This window comes from Chaetura pelagica, unplaced genomic scaffold (genome assembly GCF_000747805.2).
Source record: "Chaetura pelagica isolate M959 unplaced genomic scaffold, ChaPel_1.0 scaffold354, whole genome shotgun sequence".
Taxonomy (NCBI): Eukaryota; Metazoa; Chordata; class Aves; order Apodiformes; family Apodidae; genus Chaetura; species Chaetura pelagica.
This window is the reverse complement of record NW_009953299.1, coordinates 948,389-974,110: the sequence shown is the minus strand read 5'-3', so window position 1 is coordinate 974,110 and position 25,722 is coordinate 948,389. Positions and strand designations below refer to the sequence as shown.

Here is a 25,722-nt window from a genome sequence, read left to right as displayed (position 1 = left end):
AAAGAGGAAAACTATGTTTAAAGGAGTTCTTTCATTCAGGTCTGATGCCTTCCTGGTCCACAGCTGCTTTTACCAGTTGAAAACATGGCTTTGGCTATACTGGCAGCAATTTTGCAGCAGACACGACCTGTCAGCTACCCTGGACATCTAAACAAAGGATCTTGTACTAGGACATGTTTAAAAATTTCAGGTGCTCCTAGTAAAGAATAAAGGGGATCTCTTCCACCCCAGACAGGGACCAGTAAAAAGCTCCAGCACTGTCCTGAAATCTAAGCCTTCAGCTGACTTTTTCAACATGTTCACAGCCATGCTATCAAACAACTAGCACAATTATTTCTTTCAAAGGTCTACGCAGCTCTTGCAGCTCATCCAAAAACAGGTTTAAAAGTCCAGAAGACCAGCTATGTGTAGAGTATGTCACCTTAAAGAGGAATGCAATGAAAGATCCAACACTAAACCTGATTCTCTCCCAAAGTGCTTTTAGCCTCAGCAACCTCCTACCCTCAGTCACATCTTGGGGCACCAGCACCAAACTTCTTTTAGTCAGAAAGTCCTTAAAACAGTTCAATCCTCAAGCTTTAGAATTCTTCACACATTTTTTCAGTCTACTGCCTTCTTACCCCTTTCTACAAAGGATGCATTTGCCTGAGTGTTGTCCCAGCTGGGCAGAGATTTATTCCAGCTCTACCTGGATGTTTTCTGGAATCAAACTCCTTTATGCTGTACTATTCTCAGCTGACCTTGTTCTCAGGAATTACATCCTCTGAACAGAGACAGAAATAAAAAGCCTGCAAATCAGACTAAAACATTAATTTATTGTTGGGCAGTGTTGATACCATCCGTGGTTTTGAAAATAAAGTAGCCCAGCTTTCCTAATAGGTTCATACATCCAGATGACTACAAATGTCGCCTCCTGTGGGTGTAACTGAAGCACAGCTGGTTTCAAGAAACTAATTCCAGATGAACTGTAAAAATGAGTGGGCACAACTGCAGAAGCCAGTGCAAGGGGCTGAGAACTCAGCCTCAGGGTATTCAGCACTATGTGTAAGCAGGTTCTCATGTAGCCTGAACAAATGCTACACAAGAGGGAAGTTTTATCTTCATGCAGAGTATTTCAGGAAGACAACAGCTTTTCAATCCGTTCTGTTCACAAGCCTTTATTGGAAAAAAAAATAAATACAGTGTATGGATGACAACTTGCCTTAGAGCAAGAATTCACAGCTAATTCACACTAATGAAAACTACAACAGGCACAAGAATTCACTGTATAAGTACCATAAACACAGGCACATAAATATGAACCATTTATCATTTAATGACACGACACATGGTACTTAGTACTTCACTACAAACACCAAGCTGCATGTTTGGATTTCAGAAGTTGTCTGCTTTGTTTTCTGATTTCTTTGTATTACCTTGACCTTCAGCTACTCTGCTAATCACAGAACTATTTATTCTGATAAATTAGAGAGCTGAAGGCCAACTAACAGAATGAAGCCACCACATTTGCTGTGCTGTTATTTGGTCTACACTGCTGTAAGGGACTGAAGCTTGTTGCATAGATGATAAAAGTTGGTGGCCCTGAAAACCAGAAAATTTTCTTGAGAAGGCACATGGAGCTTCATGGTTTCATGTTGCTGATAATTCCTGTTTTTACTGACAATGCTTATGAATATACAGGGTAGGTTTCTGCATGCCTCTTGGTGCCTGGGGAAGAGCCATGTGAAGTTACTCAGCCCATGCTCTCCAGACTGCAGCAGTCACGGAGTGTCATGTTTCCACTCAAGTACCAGTCTACACCAAACCTACTGATTGTAAATGGGTCACTTTGACCTTCCCCTGCTTCTGAGCTGGCTGCTGTACTCTGGGAAATTCAAAATCCAGTCTTGCTTGGAACCAGTTAATCTTTGGACAACTGACCTTAATAGCTTGCAGTGGGAGCAATCTGAAGTCTACCTGGTAGGACTGGATGGAGTGGGTTATAGGGCATCCTGCTGCACTACTTGAAAGGCACTGGACATCAGAAAGGACCAGCTCCATCAGGTGACTAAGTCAACACCTAAAAGGGTAGAAAAAGAGGTCAAAATAGAATAAAGGTAAATTAAACCTTTTAATAATAATAACAACAACAACAATACTAGTAAAATCAAAGAAGCTTTATACAGATTTTTATCTATATTTTTATTACAGTGAAATGAACAAAATATGAAAAAATTGAGGAAAATGTAAGAACATTGCCTGATAACATTCTCAGACATTTCACACATGCCTTTAGACTGCTTTGTCTTGACTTTTAAATACCCCTGGAACATGAATTATAACAGATTTAGGAATTTGCCAAGAGTGCTCTGAGAAATGGTATCATTTCAGAAGCATGTTTGCAGAATCTGACAGAGTACTTGAGTAAGGTGGTTGCTCAATAAACAAATTCTAAATAATTTTGCTATCACTTCCTTTTCTTTCAAAACAGATTTTAGTTGCTGTGTTATAAAATTAATCCCTATGCCAAAACAGAACACAGAACTGTTTCTCCTACAGCATATTCCCCTTTCCTGAACGAAAGAAACAAATCTTGCAGGACAGATCTGCATATAATATTTTAAAGAAGAAATTTGCATTATGAATTTGTAAAAGCTCCTAAAAAGTCAATTTAAGCCTTATATCTTATGTATAGCCTAAGGATGGCAAAGAGTGGACTGCAAGAACAGGAAGGTCACAATTAAAAGTCTACAGTAACCAAGAATTAGTTAATTTACTACTTGATTTAAGAAGCTATTTTTCTTTCCTATGAATTACTTTGCCACTTTTTAAACAATGCTACAGTTGATACATGTTCACTAGGCCCAACACCCGTTAAAGTTTAAACTTTTCACATCTCATTTCTACCTTCCTTATATTTTAAAATTATTTGCAAATACCAGACATCAATACCCACATGGGTTATCAAAGGTATTTTTATTTGATGTAGATAAGACTAAGCCTGAGTGAGCAATTTTCTATTCTATATAAATACAAGACAGATCTAACAGTTTGCATTCAGTACTGTACCTATTAAAACAAAGTAGCCAATCATTTGAATGTTTCTTACATAAATCATAGCAAAGACATTGAAGTTCTTGTTAAGAAAGGATATAATTAAATATTACATGAGGTATTTTAACGAAGTATATTTTCTCACTGGAATATATCTTAAAATAAGTACCTTTAGTTTAAATAACTTGGTGCAGTAACTCAACACAGACAGTACTAGAAGCAACCCTGTGTCCAGCAGCAACTTAATTTTCACAGCATGATTTAACACTTGATATTTTTTATAACTAGAAACTAAAGTTTGCATAGCTATATTATCTTCCACCTGAGTATGTGAAGGAATTGTATAACCTTGTGATAACCTCCTCCCTCCAGAGGCAGTCAGACCAGTTCAATAGCTGTGGAAACAAAAGTACAGTGAGATTTCTGCAACATGCTCCATGTCAAAGAGGAAGACAATAGATGGCAAAACCTGACATTCTTTCTCCCATGTTCAGCTTACAAATCTCCATTCTTTCTGTCTTGATCCCTAGCCTAAGTAATTCTGTAATCTACTTTGTAACATGAAAAATCTTTTTGTATGCAGCATGTTCCCAGCAGCCTAAAAGTACATGCAGTCTAGTAAACCAAGGTACACAGGACAAAAAAAATAGAGCTACCATTTATTAGTTTGAGATATGACCTCTTAGCAACAGATCTAAAATAATTTCCAAGCTAGGCTTTATCATCAAAATGGAAGTTTTATTTATATTTTTAACATGAAATACAATTAAATACAGTGTTGTGCTGATAGACATGCTTGTCTGCAAGATTGGGCAATTCTGTCTTGTATATTCTGATTTTAAATAGATATGAGTCTTATTTTAAACTTCTGCTGTACTCTAATAACCTTCATTGGAGTTAACTCAGTAACAGTATTATTTATAAAGCACTGATTGCAGGCTGTACATAATTAGGGAGTGATGACATACAACAGAAGACAACAATGACTTGATTTTGGTTTATCAAGTGTTAAATTGCATATACATTTCTTCAGAATTCAAAATCCAGCTTCCGTGGAGTCATGAACTGCTTCACCACCTCATCTGTCACCTGCTTCCGTCTCTCTTGATGAGCTGCTATGAAGGGCTGCAACGTTTCAATAAGAACCTTCTTCAGCTCCCCTGTGAGCAACTCCCCACTTGTGTATGCCTGTCAAGAAAGTGTTACTTGCTAAATATGGTGCTATATGGAACAAAGACTCAGTGACAAGTATTTCTTTAAAATCCTGGGCCTAGCAAATACAGATTTGGAGGTCTTGAAAACAAGCGCATGTGTTCAAAGATCATGTGACATGGCTCTGAAAATATAACTTGCAAAATTGCTTGTTGCCTTTTAAAAGATTAGGGCACTTGGGCAATTTCATGTGACAATTGGTATGGACTGAATAAACTACATTCACAATAATTTAACTGGGAAATCCTGTAATTGTTTGCAGGGAACCACGAATTATTCTCCCCAGAATCCCGGTTCAAATGAAACAGTCACCCTAAGCTGTTTTTTGCAGTAAGAGGTAGTACAAATTACCCTATTTTTCTCTCATTGCATTTGGGTAAGAGGTTCAATGTGATTAATATCCTTTTCATAGTGAAGGCACTCAGAATCTAGGCTCGCACTATCAGTCCTATTCACAGTTGGTAATTTACAGTGTGCATGAGGATTACTAGCTGACCAGCCCTGTTCTTGTGTGGGAAAGACTAGAAGGCTGGAGAAGAGGTTGTGGCTGTTCCTGGCAGGGAAAAGCTGAAAACCAGTATGACATGGTCCTATCAAATACAGACACTGCCTTCCAAAGCACGTGCACTGCCTGGTACTGATGATGGGCAGGTAGCTGAAGGAAGTGAAACATCTTGCTACCACCCCAGGCATGAAAGTCGGCCGGATAAACTGCATTTTCCTTAAACCTATATGAAGCAGTCTCTACTTGGGATGAGTGAATCAGTTCCTCACAGCTATTACATTTCTTCCGATTATACAAAAAAACCCAAAACACTAGCAAGTTTTTGACATGAGCTTTTGCAATTTTGCAGAGTACTTAGGTACTAGCAGAGCATACTATACAATTAGAAACAACAACATGGAGAGTCCCAGACTAACAATAGAGAAGGTTCCTAGGAAGACTTACAGCTTTGTGCTCATAGTGAGGGATGAATAATATTATCTTCAACTTGGCTACTTACCTGCTTCAGTTGTTCAAGCCTGTCATCATCTTCCAGGAAGAAAGTCAGGTACATAAAAGACACGTCAACATCACAGTTACCTCCGTACTTCCTGTGCTCTTCAATTGTATCTCTGCCTCCTGAGAAGGCATGCTTGTTAATCTGAAACAACATCATGATTTTATGGTGCAATTCCTACCAAATTCTGTGTTACTATATTATAAACAGAGTGTATAATTATCTTCCAAATTTTAGGGATTAGCTGAAGGGTGAGTGGGGCAATTTAATGCAGTCTCAGGTCTGAAGCAGGGAGGCAAAAGGGCATTAGAATCCAGCAGGGAAAAACGCCTATATACACACTGCCCAGGCAGCATAGCTAGAACAGAAATGAAGCAAAAATGAAAAATAACCCACTCAAGATTAACTAAAAAAAGTTTTAAGTCCTTTTAGCTGAAGCTGTTGTCTGTTGGATAGAATTTGTGCCTAGAGGAAATGTACTTTACGTAAGAAATAATAAGATACTCAGTCCATCAGGAAATTAATTTTGAGAGAGCCAAAGAAGGCATGGAGAATCTTGAAGAGATGCTAGAGAGAACCTAATCTTCTCCTCTTTTCAGGGAAAATGAAAAGAAGAAAAAGCAAAGTTAAAGATTATAAAACTTTGGCTAGAATGGCTAAAATTAGACAAAGGCTTGATTGTTCAGTTTAAAAATGGAACACTTGTTGATTCTCCCTCCCTCTCTTAAAGCACAGCTTCCTACGGAGAGATGAACTGCACTACTGATAGATCTACCTGTTAATCCCACTCCCAGTAAATTCAGAAGCCACAGGTTTATTTAAAAAATGTATACGTGGGTAGAATTCTCATAGGATGCTAACCTTCCTACAAAGTTAAAGAAAATTAGTTGCCAGGAAGAGGAGAAAAAGTATTTCTCAACCATAAGCTGAGCTTTCATTTGGCTCTCACATCTTTTCAGATACCATCACCAACCAGCCAAGAGACACACATGCATAGGAAGCAGATTTATTCTTTTTCGTTGTCATATCTAGGAACTGTTATGGATTTATAATCTCTGAACATTCTTCTTACCTGCATGACTGTCTAGTGCTTTTTTGAAACTTTCTAACCATTACGTTACAGACAATGTCTTGTGGCAATAAATTACTTTTAAAGAAATGTACTGATGAGTTTCTTAAGAAAATAAAACTGCCATCTGCCACATGACATCTATTCTTATATTAAAGGGCAGCCTGAATAGCTGTCTCAGTATCTGAAAAACTAAGTTTTTACCTACTGTTTTGCACCTCCCCTCATGTCTCTTTACCAGGTTTTTAAAGTCTTTATATGAATTTTTTCCTATGTCCCTCATCCCTATAGTTTGTCTTATTACTAAGGTGAAAGGGATTAAATACATATGCCAGGTGAAGGCACATTACTGTTTTATACAAAATTTTCCCTATATTAAGCTCAAGTTCATTTTTTACATATTCTAGTACCCACTTCATGACTGAGGGTTTCAATGATCTACAGTGATGCACTTATCTTTTCCCTGAATTAGTACAGACTTAGAATCCAAAGAACAGTGTCTAGGAAAACAAGTAAATAATCGAGCTGCAATTTGGTGCTGACAGGTGAAATAAGAACAGTTTATTGTCATATTCATCTCCTTGGATTTCTCAGAAGCTTCTCAGCTTTTCTCAATATCTAGTCATTTTTCATCTTCTATTACCTCTAATTTTGGAACCTCATTACTTAGCAATATACTAGTAATATGAAAAATGCCGTAAGCAGTAATATTTTTCTTGTGCAGCAGTGGCACTCTCTTTTCCTCTCTTCATCCATCATCAGAAGTCACCTTTCCTACTCTGTTTTTATTTGTTGGCCATAACAATACTTCACTTGAGCTCTGTTTTCATAGACTACTTTCTCATGGGCTTCAGAAGCTGAAATAAATCTGTTTGTCCTCCTGACTCAGTACTTTATGTTCAAAAATTTCTCTTTATAGCTTTTATATTCCAAATAGATAGAATTATTTTGTTATTTTTCCAACTAGTTTAAGGTGAGCAGAAATAGAATTTAATTAATTGGACATAAGGCTTTTTGGATGTCTTTGCAGTTTAGTAGCCACTTACCAGGAAAACACTAAAGAGTATTAGTGATATTACCACTAACCATGCATCCTCTGTTCTGAAATTATAGGCTTTTTTAAAAAAGCAACTATGAAACTGTGGAATATATTATAATGTAAACACATGAAGAATTCCAGTTCTTCAGAAAGTTATTGTTTAATCAGTTTTTACATAAGATAATTCATAATTCTGAGACAACTGCAGAAGAATCTGACCTATATATGAGTTTGTCAACCATAGGATAATTAACCCAAGCCCACCCAGCAGAAACAGTATATACCACCCTTATCTTGTTATGACACAGTTATTTCATGCCTGCTTATTGTACCTATAAATCCTTTTCCAAAGCCTGATTATTTTTTTTTTAAATAACAGAAAACAGGTGAAATTTTGCCAAACTAAATAATCTAACACTAGGTAACAGGAATTTTCCCTTGAGTTAAAAGGGGCACAGGGAATACACTATGATAGGAGAAAATAAGCCTTCTAAAACTTAGGTGAAATTCAACATAATATTTATTTGTGAATTGGAGGTAGAAATGCATGGCAGCAGCAGGTCCTCAGGCAGCAGGAGAAATCTGACATGTTGTAACTGCCACTGCAATGCTTAGTGCTTCCTACATGAAGAGGCAGTCAAGAGAAAGAACTGTTTATTTGACTTATATCACAAACTATGGCAACACAATATTTATTTTTGGAGCATAAGCCTCCACAGCTTTTTTTACCCCCACTGCTCTGCAGATAGCAGATAAACAAACACAATGTTTTATACACTATTCTAGCTAATGTTTGTACTGCTAAGACTAGTTGGCAAGGCAAAAGATTGTATTTGATAGGCTAGCCATATTTACATAACTGGTCAATTCTTGAAGATGTTTTACAATGAAAGGTATGAAAAAAGGATGCAGATATATTAAAAATATTCAAAAGTTGCCATTGTAACTGTGAGGACCACCACACTGTTATAAAGCTTTGTGCTCTCAAATTTTGCAGGTCCTTACCTTTGTCTTGATTTGTTTGGGTGTATCTGTGAGGAAGATGGAGGAGTTTGGGTCACTAGCACTCATTTTTGTCTGTGCTCCTTGCAAGGCTGGGAAGAAGACTGAGTGCAGTAGGGCTGGTTTAGGCTGGCCAATCCTAGGTGCCACATCTCGGGTCATTCTAAAATAAGGATCCTAGAACAACCATCAATAAAAATACAGAATAAAGTTAAAAAACCTGATTGAAAAGCAGACTTGTTCACACCTTGACAGGTTGTCCCACGAAAAAAAAAGCAAATATCAAATCACAAAATGTTCCAGAACCTACTTCCAATCCAGTTCATGCAGAGGAACAAACCAAATCCATTTCTTAATAATTTCCATAGTCTTGCTGTACATTGTGATTCCCTCAATTAATCTGCATATTTATAAAGTATTTAAATAGTTGAGAAAACTATGCTTAGTAGGCCTGGATATGGATGCAGATTAACATGCAAGCTTCCTTCCAAAGCATTTAACAACCAGCACAGAATCTGGATTAAACCAGTGATCAAGCTGTGCAGCTGATCTGACTTAAACCAACTGCACGAATATTACTACATAATCTTGTGGCTAATTAATATAATTTCATTGCCTTTCAGTGGCAGTCCCAGTGACTAAAATAGCTAAAGATTCAGACAGTGCAGGTGATTCCTAGAAACAACACTTATTTAAGTAATGACACTACCACTACCATTTGTAGCTGATGTTCTTCCATCTATACAGATCTGAATTGTTAAGGTCCTGCAGCCTTTCTGGGAAACTATTTCAATGCTCATATAAAGTATAATATTAACTAAATAGTACTAACAGTGTTAACTAAAAAGTTTGGGCCAGATGATCCTTGAGATCCTTTCCAACCTGGCATTCTGGGATTCTATATTCTTCTCTATTTTTATGATAGAAGGTTTTCCCCTATGGTTCAATGTAAATCTCTTCTGCTGCAAGTTAAGCTCACTACATCTTGTTCTAGTTACAATGGAGATGCCCAAAAGTTTCTTCCTATCTTCAGGTCAGTATCCTTGCACATACATTTTACTCTCTGCTTTCACAGACCCCAGTTCACTGTGAACTGGGTTGAAATGACACAGATCCAAGACTGGCAGGAATGAGCAATGCATGAACACATGATTCTTGAATTAAGCCTTCATCTTTTTCAGGACACTGCACAGCACCTTTTTATCTCTTCAGCTACTGCCCAAGAAAGGTGCCTGCAGAAATGTTTTACAGATGTTTCTATACACCACCATAAAACTTGACAGGGACATTACAAAAACAGGTAAGACGAAAACCAAATCAAGCAATATGATTTCCTCACCTGATCAATACCACATGGGATAAGACACTGAATGTTCTCCTTGCCATTGAAGATCTGTGGAAATGATGAACTGAAGGATGGAGCGGCTTGAATAGCAGGAAAGCTGATCTTTCCTAGAAAACAACATGTTTGGAAAAGCTAAGAAGCCAATATAAGCAATGCTAAATAGAAAAGACTTTTTGAAATATCTAATTCAGATGCTCAGTTAGGTCCAACATCTTTATCAAGTGTTGCCTTCTCTGAGGAAACTTTTTCATCTTTACCTTCTGTGATGTCAACGAACTTTTAACTAACACAGAAACTAAGAGAAAAGGCAGGCTGTGATCACAAGCATTCCAGAAAGCTTCATAAGCACATACTCTGTTCATCACCCAACTATTTACCCTTCCCAGAAATACAATTGACTATATCGTCACTCCAAACTGCTCATTTTTTTTTTTTCTCTTTGTGAGAGAATGACTATAGAGCTACTTATCAAGCAAATACCCATCTGAGATTTTGGAATCATTGCTCTATGCATGCTGTACTCATGAAGCATCTCAGAAGGCAATGAAGCTAGTGAATGATCTGGAGAACAAGTCTTATGAGGAGCACCTGAAGGAACTGGGATTTTTTAGTCAAAAGAAGAGCAGGTTGAGGGGAGACTTTATTGCTCTCTATCACCACCTGAAAAGAGGTTGTAATGAGGTGTGTGTTGGACTCTTCTCCCAAGTAACAGGCAATAGGACAAGAGCAAATGCCCTCAAATTGCACCAGGGGAGGTTTAAGATTGAATATTAGGAAAAATGTCTTTACTGGAAGTGTAGTCAAGCATTAGAACAGGCTGCCCAAGGAAGCAGTGGAAGCACCACCCCTGGAGATGTCCAAAAACATCTAGATGTGACACTTCACGACATGGCTTAGTGGGCATGGTGGTGTTGAGTTGCCAGTTGGTCTTGACCTTAGGGGCTTTTTCCAACCTTAATGATTTTATGATTCTCTATCTCTCATTTCTTTTTTAATCACAGGGTGACCAACTTGCTTTCCTGATCAAAATCTCAGAACAGAAAGCAGTAAGCAGATTTTTCAAACGTGTAATAAAGTCATAACAGTACACAAATAGAAGGTGGTATTGTTATTAAGACAGGAGTCTGATTCTTGGTTACAGTGAAGCCTGAAATGCTGCCACTGGCCCAACTACTGGTAAAAGAATAATTTTAGTGCTCAGGAACACCAAGGTTTTAACACCATTGGTGACACAGAATCTTTTTTTGGCTAATGTGATAGAAACTTGTAATTGCAGTGAAGTAAGTGGAAAACAGAGTTACCTATCACTGTGATAATTAGGCTTTTGAGTCACTTTCTCATATATGTATATGCATGGGTACTAATGAAGTTTTTTCTCTTCAGAAAAGGATTATAGAATTTTGGCATAGAAATTTCTAGGAGGCATAATTGACTATAGCTGCAAGCACTATTAAAACAAAAAAATCTCTATCCTAGGCACTTTGACACTGATGTTTTTTACTTTTGTTGTTTCTAAGGCCAAAAGGGTAGATATGCTAGAAATTCCACTGTAGTGTTTTCTATATTGAAGGAACAGTCAGCTTCTTGCTTTTTCCATCTGTTTCCTGATATTATTCTATTTAAATAATTACTTGAATAGTGCATGGAAAGTGAAAGCAAGCATAATTTCTAGCAAGTCATATAATTTCCTACCAATGCAATCACTGTCTGTAAAGCCAAAGATTCCTTTCACTTGGTTGAATGTAACATGCTTCTGAACTTTGACAATGTTTTTGTAGAACCCAGAGCTTGTCCTATGAGAAAATGGAAAAATAAAAAACAGAAGTCAAGAGCAGAAAAGTGTAGGTAGAAACTTTCACTCCAAAAGCTGCACATATAAAAACAACTGCAGGATTAGATGTCACCATTTTGGTCTTTTGGTGAGATGGTAACTGGAGAATTACTTACAAAGAAGAATTTTATACCTTAAAAGTTTAATTTATTCTTCCCTACCACAAGATTTATTAGAGATATTTAGTCACAAGTAACTGTATAAACAAATAAATATTTTGATTTGTAAATGGCGTCAAAATGCCTTACAGAGCCTGAAGTTTACTGAGCCTTACGCTTCTCTGAACCCAGGCAACTTGAATGGACCATGTTTTGTGTGCTGCCTTATATCCCTAGTGTGTATGTATCCCATACAGGACACTGCAGTTCATCAAAGGAAGAGTAGTTAAAATCCTCCAAGTTCTCATTTTTTACAGGCTGAGTTCCCTGTTTGGACCTTCTCGGTCATCAAATCTAGCAGCAGCATTTTCAAATAAAAAAACAGCACAGCAAGGTTCCTCTTCTAATTTCTGCTGAAGAGCTGGAGCAAAAGAAACAGCAGCTGTGACCTACTCTCATTGAGCCACAGGGCAGATGCGTGTTAATGCAACTTTTCTAAGGCAGGAAAGTCAGGTGTGAAAGGAAGAAAAATTGCGTTGTAGGCTCCACATTCTAGGGGCCGACTGTTACACAGCGCATCTCTAAAACATATATTCTCTAATCCAGCTTTTAAAGGAAGCTCATCACCTCACAAGGAAGAACAAAGCCCTCAGCTTCAGTTCTAAACTCTGCCATAAAACTTCTTCTGACAAGGCAGTTCAAATAGCAGTTCTTTCTTAAATCTTCTTTAAATTTCACTCAAAATTCAAATAGTCATCTTTCATGTTGTATTATTAAATTAATTGACCACAATGAGTTGCTGAAATGCTGTTTGTTACTGGAGTTGAAGTGTAAACACATCTCAAAGGTTTTGATAACATTTTAAATCTGGAGATTTCTTGGTGGTTTAGGTGTTTTTACAATTTAGTTGGTTTAACATATTTTTCATAATTTGCATTTAGGCATTGCACACACGAGTATTTGTTCATATGTTGTACAGAAGAATGACAATAGGATTTACATAAAATGTTGCAGAGCAGAAAAATGTATGTTTCTGTTTTAACTTTAGTAAAACTTATCTTGAGTCTTTCAAGTTTAATTACATTTATAGCTGTTGGCTATCAAAGCTGGAGAGCAAATCCCGATGCTTCTTTTCATTACAACACCCTAAAGAAATTTATACTTACCCTAAATAGTCTAAATCAGAAAATATAAAGGTTTTATTGACATCAAAACCACATGCAATGAGGTCTTTTGCATTTTCTCTAGCATATTCATGAGCCTTCTCAGTTGTTAGGTCCTTCCAAAGGTATTTCTCATCATCAGTTAACTGTATAATTAAGGGAACATCAAACACTTCTTGTAACCACCTAATAAAAGCAGAAAAAATTTAGCTTGAAGTAAGCTAAAATGAAGACATAAGTCTCACAGTTAAAATCTTTTTCTACATTTAAACAAAAGGATATAGAGGTCTGCTTCTCTTTTATTTTTATGCTGTTATGTTTATTTGAACAGAAAAAACATTTCATACATAATGACAACTTACCTGGAAAAAAGTCACACTCATTGTTTCTTGTACACATGAGAGCTGTCACCATTTGCAATGGAAACAGAATTAAAACAAACTTCTAGCTCCAAGCCCAGTGTCTCTGTGCCCATCTGCTGCAGGCACCACATTACAGAGTAAATGTTACCAAGTCTCATCAGAAGCTCGTTTTGAAGAACAACAAAAATCCTAAGGAATTCCACACAGTTAAGGGTGCAGGGAAGTGGGCTTTGTGGTGATGCAAGGATTAGTGAAAAGGTAGAACTGCATTATTTAAGTACATTAGTATTCACCTCAAATAAACAGAACTCTTTGCCATGTATCATTTTGGCAGCTCCCTAAACCATGTTCAACATTTGCTCAGGAAAAAATGTTTTGATTAATACAAATGGTAGAAATAACTTACTTTGCAAATATAAATTGGATAAGGTGACCAATATGCATTGCCTGGGAGGATGGCCCTCTGCCTGTATAAAGGTAAAAGGACTTCTTATTTTCATAAGCATCAAGGATTTGGTCCATATCTCTAGAGATAAAACAGAGAAAACATGGTGTAACTCTTCAGGAAAAAACACCTACAGCAAAAAACTACTATTAAAAATGTTAGTGCTTTTAAAGCCAAAAGTATTTATAAATAAGATATAGCATGTTAAGTGTCTTTGAAATAAATAAGGTTTTTGTTTGCTCATTATTTTAAGTGTCTCCTTGAAAAAAAAACCCAAACCAAAACACAAAGAAAAATTAAATTAAAATTTAATCTTTAAATTGAAATTTAAAAATGTGTAACTTTTAAAATTACGTAGTTGGATAATTATTTCTAAGTCCCAGTAAAAGACAGTTGAGAATCATTTCCCAGATTGGTTCAAACAACTAGCTTGGAATAGTCTCTGGTAGAAGTTATGCCTTGAACCATGCTCAGGCACCCATCTGAAATGTGCTAGCTGTCATAGTCCAAAAGTCCATGGCTGTTAACAATAAACAGTTGAAATTACTTGCAAGCTGGTGCTTAAGATTATTCCCTGAGCCTTTTTTCTGACAACACAGAGACATAGGTCCCCAGCCCACGTGGACCATTGCTGAAATCAATGCTGAAACCAGTGACACCATATGAGCCCTGGAGTTCTCTGCTAGGCCAATTCCTCTGTCTGGCTGCTAATGCAAAATGGAATCTGTACAAAGCAAAAGAATCTGTGCACATTTCTTCAATTTGGATTAGTGAGGACACAGCAGAAACTGATGCAACCATGGGTTTCAGATATTGCCAGGGGAAATCTGCAGTGGCTGCTAAATTAAAATGAAAAAAGTTGGCTTACCTTGGTGGTCTTCTAGTGACGATAGGTTTCTCCCAATAACGCTCACAGAAGGTCTACCTAATCGAACCTTTTTGAATTTCAAACCAAGAAAAACTCACCTGTGAGAGAAAAAGATCCCTCTACGTAGAAAGCGGTGAGGTTTTTGCCCAGTCGCTCTTTCTATTCGATTGATCAGATCTGTGTCAATTTTACTGCTGCCAAACCGAACTAGAATAACCACATGTAAAAACAAATAATTAAAAAAAATTTAAGCACAGCACAGCTACAAGCAGATGTTGGATTTACCAAGAACATACCAAAGCAGCCTAGATTAAAAATGACATCTCCTCCCAGTCTTAGGTAAAATGTGAAACAGCTAGATTTTCCTGATTCTCACTAGGAGTCCCAGGAGTTGCCTCTGATACTAACTCCATGCTAGGAGACCCAGTCTACGCAGAACCTGTAGTATTGCTCCATTCATGACTGATTCTAATTGCAGCCTCCTTATAGAAGGAGTATTGATATTCAGAAGAAAAAAAAATTCCAAACAAACATATTCAGATCAATAACTTGGCCTCCAAAAGCCATGGGATAAAAATGGCTGTGAGGTTCTGGCTGTTCCTCTCTTGATGTCTAAATTTTCCGCCCTCAGATCACATGGCATTTCACTTTCCATTCCTAAATACTCTTCTGCAAACTTCACTTGTCTTTTACATGGATACGATTACAGACATTGCTCCCCTCAAGAGGCTTGAAAAGGTAATACATAATACTCTCCATTGCAAGCACTTCAGATTTACTACTTGATGGTTTAGGAAATCAGATGAATAAAAAAATTGTAAATGTAGTAATGTCATTCAATAAAAGTTTTGACAGAGTGAAACAGCAATATTTTTTCCTATTCCCAATAACAACGAACAGGAGAAGCTTCCTATACTCCAATTCCAATTCTTGGGCCCTAATATGCAGGTCAATGCTCCATGAATTGGGCTTGATTAAAAAAATCTAGACAAGAATCTGTTCTTAGCTACTATTCTGCTCTATTCAGCATTAGAACAACTTGCACTATTAATTAATTAATTAGCTGCAAAAATATTCAAGAGAACAAAACAGAGACTCTGGATGTAAAATACATTTTTATGTATTAAAAAGAGACTACAACGGCAAATTCCCTGGTTATCGGATAAATATTCACATGGGAGAAACACTGAGGATCTTCCTAGCTGTAACAGGAAATAATTGTTCCACAGGAACATATGCATGACACTTGGCAAATTTCAAACATCTTGAGAGCTTCCTAAGGTAATTAGAAACAAATAAATTAATTTAAACCCATTCACTATGCAGCTAGTAAACTATGACTTACAGAAGTATTCTAGTTATGCCCTGTGGAAAATACAGTAATTTTGAATGTCACACATAGAATGAGGTTTACTTTTAATTCCCTCCCCATGCATGTTCCTGCTCCTAGAGGGTCCATTTCATAGAATCATAGAATCTTAGGGGCTGGAAGGGACCTCGAGAGATCATCTAGTCCAACCCCCCTGCCAGAGCAGGGTCACTTAGAGTACATCACACAGGAACTCATCCAGGTGGGTTTTGAATGTCTCCAGTGAGGGAGACTCCACAACCTCCCTGGGCAGCCTGTTCCAGTGCTCTGTCACTCTTACAGTAAAAAATTTTTTTCGGATATTTACCTTGAACCTCCTATGCTCCAATTTACACCCATTACCCCTTGTCCTATCACTGGTCATCACTGAGAAAAGCCTAACTCCGTCCCCCTGACACTCACCCCTTACATAGTTGTAAACATTGATGAGGTCACCCCTCAGTCTCCTTTTCTCCAAGCTAAAGAGACCCAGCTCCCTCAGCCTTTCCTCATAAGGGAGATGTTCCACTCCCCTAATCATCTTCGTAGCTCTGCGCTGGACTCTTTCGAGCAGTTCCCTGTCCTTTTTGAACTGAGGGGCCCAGAACTGGACACAATACTCCAGATGTGGCCTCACCAATGCAGAATAGAGGGGGAGGAGAACCTCTCTTGACCTACTAACCACACCCTTTCTAATGCACCCCAGGATGCCATTGGCCTTCTTGGCCACAAGGGCACATTGCTGGCTCATGGTCATCCTCCTGTCTACCAGGACCCCCAGGTCTCTTTCACCTACACTACTCTCCAGCAGTTCAGCCCCCAACCTGTACTGGGACATGGTGTTGTTCTTCCCCAAATGTAAAACTCTGCACTTCCCCTTGTTGAATTTCATCATGTTTCTCCCCGCCCAACTCTCCAACCTATCTAAGTCTCTCTGAATGGCAGCACAGCCTTCTGGTGTGTCAGCCACTCCTCCCAGCTTAGTGTCATCAGCAAACTTGCTGAGGGTACATTCTATACCCTCATCCAGGTCGTTGATGAAGATGTTGAACAACACCGGTCCCAGTACCGACCCCTGTGGGACTCCACTAGTCACACACCTCCAACCAGATTCTGCCCCATTGACTACAACTCTCTGACTCCTTCCTTTCAACCAGTTCCTAATCCACCTCACTTCCTGGTCACCAAACCCATACCTGATCAACTTTTCTACAAGGATGCTGTGGGAGACGGTGTCAAATGCTTTACTGAAATCAAGATAAACCACATCTACCGCTCTACCATCATCTATCCACCTAGTAATTTCCTCATAGAAGGCTATGAGGTTAGTCAAACATGATTTACCCTTGATAAAACCATGTTGACTGCTCTTGATGACCCCCATGTCCTTGATGTGCCTGGAGATAGTGCCAAGAACAAGTTGTTCCATCACCTTTCCAGGGATGGAGGTGAGGCTGACCGGTCTATAGTTACCCGGGTCCTCCTTCTTGCCCTTCTTGTAGACTGGAGTGACATTTGCTATCCTCCAGTCCTCAGGCACCTCACCTGTTGCCCATGACTTACTGAAGATGATGGAGAGTGGCCTAGCAATGACCTCCGCCAGCTCCCTCAGCACCCTTGGGTGCATTCCATCTGGACCCATTGATTTATGGATGTCCAGATTACTCAACTGATCCCTAACCCAATCCTCATCTACCATGTCAAACTCTTCCTCTATCTTGACTTCTTCTGGGGCTATATGAATCTGGGGCTCATAGGGAGACCCTGCAGGAGTGAAGACAGAGGCAAAGAAGGCATTCAGCACCTCTGCCTTCTTTATATCCTCTGTCACCAGGGCTCCCACCTCATTCCTCAATGGGCCAATATTGCCTCTAGTGCTAGTTTTGCTAGCTATGTATTTGAAAAAGCCCTTTCTATTATCCTTAACCTGACTTGCAAGGTTAAGTTCCAAGGAGGCCTTAGCTTTCCTAATTGCCTCCCTACATCCTCTGACAACAGTCCTATATTCCTCCCACGTGACCAGCCCCTCCTTCCATGATCTGTAGATTTTCCTTTTCCACTTAAGTTTGCCCAGTAGTTCCTTCTTTAACCATGCAGGTCTCCTAGCACCCTTACTAGATTTCCTAACCATTGGGACACTCTGATCCTGTGCTTGCAAGAAGTGGTCCTTGAATGTTGACCAGCTATCTTGAGCTCCTTTATTTTCTAGCACCCTGTCCCATGGGATTTCCCTTAATAGATGATTGAGGAGACCAAAGTTTGCCCTGTGGAAGTCCAGGGTTCTGGTCCTGCTGGGTATTTTGTTCCTTCCACACAGGATCCTGAACTCCACCATCTCATGATCACTGCAGCCAAGGCTGCCATTGACCACCACTGCTTCAACAAGGCCCTCCTTGCTGGTTAGTACAAGATCCAGCAGCGCTCCTCTTCTAGTCGGCTTGTCCACCATTTGCATTAAGAAGTTATCATCAATGCACTGGAGGAGCCTCCTAGACTGTGAAAGGCTGGCTGTGTGAGTCTTCCAGCAGATATCAGGGTAGTTGAAATCTCCCATGAGGACCAGGGACTGTAGTTGTGAGTTTCTTTTTTAAGCCAAAATGAAGTAACAGTAAAAGTCTTCCTGGAGAAACATTGTAATTAACCAAACCATCCTTCCAAAGACTTCAACCTTCTACCAGAGAAGGTGGGCTTTTAATGTTGCATCCAGGCACATAGTAATGATCTTACCTGCACAGCACAAGAGTTTACACTGCTGGAAAACTGATACCAGCTGCAGGCAGAGCTCTTTATACTGCCTTGGGTATGCAACTCATTTTACAAAGAAAATTAACCTGTAGGGGCAGCAAGGAATATTAGGCACACTGGAGCAACTTGAAAAGCCAGATATTCAGAAACTCTGGGCTTACTTTCCTAGACTAGACTAATTTCTTCCCCGGAAAACAGAAAGAAAAGGGGCCTTCTATCCCTTTATGGCACAGGAAGCCCTAAAGGCTTGAAGCATGGAGATTACTGTTAGTCCATCAGGGCTTCACAAACATCTCAAAAAAAAATATTTAAAACTGTGGAAGTTGAGGCAGATGTGGAGAGATAGTATGAAGAACCCTACAGCCTCGTCAGAATGCTCTAGGCTCCAGCTCTTCTGCGTCACAGCCACAGAAGATGCAGATATTCAGTCACAGTGTCTTAATTAACATCTAATAACAGTTCTTATGCCAAAAAACAAACTGCAAGCAAAACTTTTATCTCTAAAATTTTGATTTTAAACTAAAAAGTTCTTTGTAAAGTATTTAAGCCTTCCATAAGAGAACCCTGTCTGAGACACTTTCAATTACTACAGCAAGTTCTTTAGACATCAGTGCTAAGACATAAATTAAAAGATACCTATAATGTTTATCAGGATTTGTTATGATCCCTCGTGGGATTTGTGGTCATTAAGGATCATAAATTTCTTAGCAGCAGCCAAGAAAGGATTATACCTATGAGTTTGTCGTAATCCACGCCTTTAGCATTTGATGTCTGCACATTCCAGGGGTCCACAAAATCCTCATCCTCTTCTTCAGTTGTACCATTGTTTATTAAAAGATCTTTTGGAGGCAAGCCTGCCTGGTAATCTTGCCCTGTTGTTGTTTTATATGACAGTTTTAATGATAACAGCATCCTCACTGCTGCGTCAATTTCATCCTGATTAAAGGAAAACAAACAAACAAAAAGGCTGTTTGACATAACATACTTAAGATGGACAATTACATTTATGTCCCAACCCTTCCAAATGCATCCACACTTCGGCTTGAATTGCACTACTCACAACATCTAAGCCTTTCTTTATATGTTAGCAGTATCACCACCAAAAGTAAAAGAAAAGCAAATAGCAGGTGACTGTTTCTCAACTGGCAGAATTTAGAACATCACCATTTCCAAGATATTTAAAGCACCTCAGTCTCATTTTCCATTTCTGCCTGAGGGAAAAAAACCCACTTGACTGCTTTTCAGGGGCATAACAAGCTTAACATTTTAAGCACAAATGTCTCATACATATAAATATAATACAAATAATCTCATTTATTTTAAAACACTTTTAGTGTCTCACCTTAGAATAATTTACCCATTACAATTCACTGACAGACTTGAAGACAAACTAGAACAAATTTTTCTTTACCACTTTAATTGATATGACCTTTTCAAAACAAAGCTATTGTAACATCTCATGCAAGTAGTTAAGTGGATCAATATTTTATTTGACTCAGTTTTTAAGGCTTCTTACTCCCACGGGCAATAGCCTAAGAGAGCCCATAGTAAAACTGAGCTCTCTCTGCCCACTTAGTGATGACAGAAAAGGGAAGCTGAAATTTATGGCAAATTAATAATTACTTAAGGAAGATTAAGCAGAACTGTCATTGCAGTCATAGGGTGACATATTTGCTAATGTGTATGTTAACACATAGAAGAAAAGATATTACTGAAGCATCTAAAACTAGGGAAGATTGCAAGTGATATAAATTTTACTTGAAAACAAAACACCTGTCACACAGCATGGCAACTGCAGACTTCTAACCTGCGACTCCGTTTTTACTTCAGGAGTAAAACCTTTGCTCTTCCTAGTGACTACCTTGCTCCAGGTATGTCCACAGTTCACAAAATGGATATAAATATTTTTAACAAGACTTTTTTCTTACTGCAATACAAAATAGACCTCAGAACAATCATAGTCTTCAGCAGTCCTGAAGACAGACCTAACTTGAAAAAGGATGGGTTCAAAACATGAATGGAAATACCTTTGGTGCTTTTCCAGCTTTAAGTGCTCTGACTTTCTCTCCTTGTTCAGTTACTCTTTCAAACAGCTGTAGTGGACTCAGAGATTCCAAATCACAGTTTGGACTATCAGCCATTTCGCTGCAAAAGTTCTGTTTATTTAAAATTAATGTCTTCCAGTTCTCTGGCTTGTAGATTCAAATCAGCAGCAACAAGAAGAACTGTAGGACAAAAAAGAGTGTGTTAAACTCTTTCACATATACCTTGAAGATAACATGAACAGAATAAGAATATAAAAGCTACACCAATCCCTTACCTAATGCTAATCATATAAGACTGATAAAGAAGTCATTAATACAAGGAGCTTCAGTTTCATGGAAAAATGGACTGAGACCGACAAGAGTCCCAAGTAAGTTTAGAGATCATGCTTAATGTGTTTGTCTATGTATTTAACACTAGAACACCTTCTCAAAGTCAAATTTCTGGCAAAAGTAAAAGTAATTAAAAATATGTATGATTAAGAGCATCTCAGAACAGCTGGCAGAGGCTACCTGATTCCTGATTAGTTAATGTTTTTGCACAATTTGATACTCTGTCAAATTCTAAATTATTATGAGATTTGAATAGCTGTCACATGGAATTGTCTTAATATATGTAACATAGTACTTCAGCTCAAAAAAAGATATACAAGAGAAAAGTTCAATCATCTTCTGTACTGCTTTCCTCCAGAGATTACAAAACACGCCAATGATAAGTGAGAAATGCTGCTTTCTAAAGAACAATCAGTCCTTGGGTAGGCAATAGGCTGTAAATTTAAGAAGCTATTCATTTCTAGGCAGTACATAAGAAATATAACTCTAGGAGATGACAAAGCAGTTTTCCTGTCCAACTTATACCTTGATCACTGGAGCTTCCTAGCACAGAGCACACACGTGCTTGCACAAATGGGCTTGGACAAATGGGCTTCTCTCCCAGGTTAGGATCTATAGCATTGCATATATTAACAATGACATCATCTAAAAGTTTCTTAGCAGTCTATTAATTAACAGCAAGTGAGACTTTAGAAAACTACAACTGCATATATAGTACACTAACACAGGGAATATAGAAAGTTAAATAATGCTGTTAAAATGTTCAGTAAGCCCACAGGTTCTGGTATCAAATGCATTAAAATAATTTTCACCCTACAACAGAGATATCTTCATCTAAATCTGATATCTATAATCTGTTATACATAAGCTCTGCTGTACTTAATTTTAATGAAAATATTAAATATCTCTCAGTAATCTCCAAGACAGGAAACTCCTGTACCATGTATTGCATGACTTTAACTCATACTTTCTTACATATGCCTCCCAGAAAAGTAGCACAGCAATTCATGGTATCCCAGCAGTATCTTCTTCTAATTTTTCTAAAATTACTTGATAAATTGTCTTCAGATGATCTCTGACCTAAAAACAGTTTCATTTATGTGTAAGAAACCCAGTCAATCTGCTATCAACTTGCCATGAGTGAAAACTAATTTCAACTGCAAAGGCAGAATTCCTTATTTTCAGAGATCCTTACTTAAAAAAATTATTCATGCTCAGCAGCTCTCTATACAAAATGATGATGTTAGAAGTACACATGCTCGGAATAATTTTTTTTTGGTAAAAATTCAAGCATCATGCTGTTTAAATACTCAGAACTGAGAATAAACAAGCAATAATTTGATATTATAACCATTATGGCTCTGGTTATAGTGAGTTTGCCATATTTACACAGAAGAAAGTAAGTGTTAAAAGTGGGTAAGGAGAACACCATCTGTAAGAAAAACAACATTGTAAGTGAAATTTCAAAACTGCAGCTACCTCACATGAATCCATTTGGGCTTAACATACAGCAGTACCAGGGTACACAGAAAAGCATATAGAGAATGATAAAATAACTTCATAAAACCCAAGGCTGTTAAAATGAGTTAATGGTGTAGATCCTCATGGCAAGTGAGCTGAGGGAAAAGTACATTTTCCATTAAAACTATCACTGCAACTTGGCCAGGGCTGTAAAGTGCTGCCTTTCAGCCTGACGTGTTTGATTTATGCCATCACACGAGCTATTGGAAAGCTTTTTTTCTTAAGGGAAGTGATGTCATCTTAATTAAGAAAATTATGCCTAGTTACATGCATTGTATTCAGATGTGATTGTGACAAATACAATGCAAGCTGGAAGAGTTAGTCTACTACATACTGAGTTGCAAACAGTGCTGTGATGGAAACGGAGCATTCACACTAAGTTCCTGTCATGGTCTGCCCAGGTCCATAGAGGAAGAACTCTGGGCCCTTGTACAGATAGTCCTGCTGACTTCCAAAGGAAGTCTTTCTAGAGAGATTCCCTAGCATGTTACTGATCTACTGCTACATATGGAGCATGAATAGATTATTGAAATTAGAAGATATGCACGTAACTGATGTGAATTATAAAAGCTGTTAATAAACAACTACAACTACCTGAAGGGAGGTTGTATTCAGGTGGGGGTCGGGCTCTTCTCCTAAGCAACTAATGACAGGACGAGAGGGCACAGCCTGAAACTGCACCAGGGGAGGTTTAGGTTGGGTATTAGGAAGCACTTCCTTACAGACAGGGTGTTTAGACACTGGAATGGACTGCCCAGGGAAGTGGTGGAATCACCATCCCTGGAGATGTTTAAGGAAACACTGGATATGGCACTTAGTGCCATGGTCATTGGCTGGACTTGATGATCTCAGAGGTCTTGTCCAGCCTCAATAATTCTGTAATCCTCTGAAAAACAACATTCATTTGGCTTCTTTATCCCAGAATAAAAAAACAAACAAACAAAAAACCCCAAATAAAAGCCTGCAGCAATTGCATTAGTTGTTCAGCAGTATTTCAAAGCCTTCCTTGTACAAAATAATCAGCCTAATCACAACCTTGGTTATATTTACAGAGTATATATTTAAACTGCCATTGTAAAGAACCTTCACCTGTCTATAAAACTTATGAAGGTTACTTTAGTAACCTGTTGGTTACCAAAACATATCCAGCATTAAGGCTTTGTTTATCAGACAGCTGCAATATTCCCAGATTTCAGGTCCAGGTGAATACCTTGAGAAAGCCCAGAAGTGTATACATCCACTGGCTAATTTAATTTCCTTAGTCTATTAACACTGATATCATCCTTAGATTATTGAAAAATAAGACTAACATATTATCAGTAATACTTAAGTTTTTAACCTACTATCAATCCCTTCAAGCATGATTATTTGCAGTTTGGCGGTATTAATTTGAAGAGATAATTTGAAGCTGTATTCCTTCAATTTACTTGCATTCTTTTATTTGGATACTAGTGCTTTCCTCTTTTTCATGGGTACAAGTTTTTTAACTGAAAAACAAAGTTTATAGAGTAAATTCATGTCAGAAAATGTTTATGAAGACTCACACCCTTTCTGTAGGAATATGCCAGTTATATGAATTGGCTTTAAATTTTACGAAATAGAAATATGTAAACAAGAATTATTCTGTGGTGTAGAACAAATTGTGATTTGGTGTTTTAACTTACTTTCCTACTGTGAGATTGCTTCCATTCCTAAAGGCTGAAATATCACAGCTGGAGAGCAGTAAAACAGAAAGAATCTTTAAAAAATTTGGAATGTTCTGGATTTAAACTGAGCAAAGAATCCCAAATGAAGATGCACTGTCATTAAGAGACAGCAAAAGTAATCCAGTCACTGCAACAAGAGATGAGTATATTCTGATTACAGAATGCAGAAGATACTGACTGCTACCTAAAACTGATCTTTATTTACTTCAGTACTGTTCTTACTTGCTGAAATAATTTATTATCTTTTGAAATTCATTAATGCAATTGTGAATAGTTTAAAAGATGGATAGTCTGCATTTTATCAGGATATTTTTTCTTGCTTTCTTACTGGTATTATTTATTATTGGTATTATGACTAACAGTCTCAGACACATTAGATACCATATGCAAACAGATTTTGAGAACTAAAAGGATACACTGGAACCTGAGAACGGAGTCCTAGGACATGATGAACCTAAAAGCCTGTGAAATGGAAAGCTGAGAATTGTGTGCCTTTTCTACCTAAGCAATGCATGGTAACTTGTAATGGGTACTGCTCTTGTGACTGTTTCAGAATATTAAATCATCATGGGACAAAGCTCAAAAATATTCCTTGGCCTAGGTATCAGAAACCAACTGTATTTTCCTCTCCTCCCAGCTGGAGGGCAATCACAGATGAACAGTAATTTTCACTGTTTGCTATCTGATTTGGGTAAATTAGAGACCTGAGAGTCAAAGAACAGGGTTTCACTTCATGTTAAGAAGAGCTCTTCCATGACAAACATTGCATGAAGGTATATCAAGACTTACAAAGACAACACCAATACAAAAGCGTGTGTCCCCACCCCAGTTTTAATGAACAGATGAAAGGATGTGAATTTAAGTCTAATAACACTTATGTTCTCGAAAACTGTTTTGCCTACTGCAAGTAAAACAAAAACTGAAAAGGCAAATTCAAGCAGATGCACACAGATGTTGTGTTAAATGTGTCTTGAGAAGTACTCAAACACAGGTTGCGTTTTATAGTAGAGCTGCCTTCCCTGTCATGGCATTAATCAATTTATCTAAGAAATTCCCATAAAAACGTGCAAGACTTTTCCCGCTCCCAGAGACGGTAATTTGGCCACTCAACCTCTCCCATCTGAAGCAAGTCCGATATGAATCCTTCGTGTACGACAGCTGTTAATAGCTAAGCTCTTGTGCAGGAACGGTTGAGTATAAAACCAAACAGCAGGCTCACGTTTCTGGCTCTGGAGCCCAGCAGCACCTCTGCCCTGCCCTGCCGGGCCGCATGTCCCGGCGCCCAGCACTCCCCCTCCCACCGCTTCCCCGGGAAAAGGGCTTTCTCTCCCGACTCGTTGGCGATCGAGCCGCAGGGGCTGCTGCTCCGCCGGGAGCGGGGAAAAGAAACCCTCAAGCGCATCGACGTCTGGCAAAGGGAGGGGAAGGGGGGAAATGTGTCCAGAGAGACCCCCTACTCCCCGTGACCGCCCCAGGAAACCCTCTCCTGCCCGCCGGGGCCGCCCGCCGGGGCTCCATCCCCGCTCCGGCCCGACTCACCGCTGGCCCCGGCCCCGCCC

At 38.4% G+C, this 25,722-nt stretch overlaps 1 protein-coding gene across 1 annotated transcript; it reads right to left on the bottom strand.

The window, feature by feature from the left end:
- Positions 1-3,750: 3,750 nt before the first annotated feature.
- Positions 3,751-23,924, bottom strand: WARS (tryptophanyl-tRNA synthetase). Its single transcript, XM_009998006.1, has 11 exons — positions 23,889-23,924; positions 20,589-20,786; positions 19,293-19,497; positions 14,567-14,675; positions 13,562-13,681; positions 12,797-12,979; positions 11,394-11,494; positions 9,696-9,808; positions 8,360-8,533; positions 5,250-5,390; positions 3,751-4,221 (listed from the first exon to the last, which is right to left on the bottom strand). The coding sequence occupies exons 2-11, from the start codon at positions 20,700-20,702 to the stop codon at positions 4,063-4,065; spliced, it is 1,419 nt and encodes a 472-aa protein (XP_009996308.1). The 5' UTR covers positions 20,703-20,786; positions 23,889-23,924; the 3' UTR covers positions 3,751-4,062.
- Positions 23,925-25,722: the final 1,798 nt, after the last annotated feature.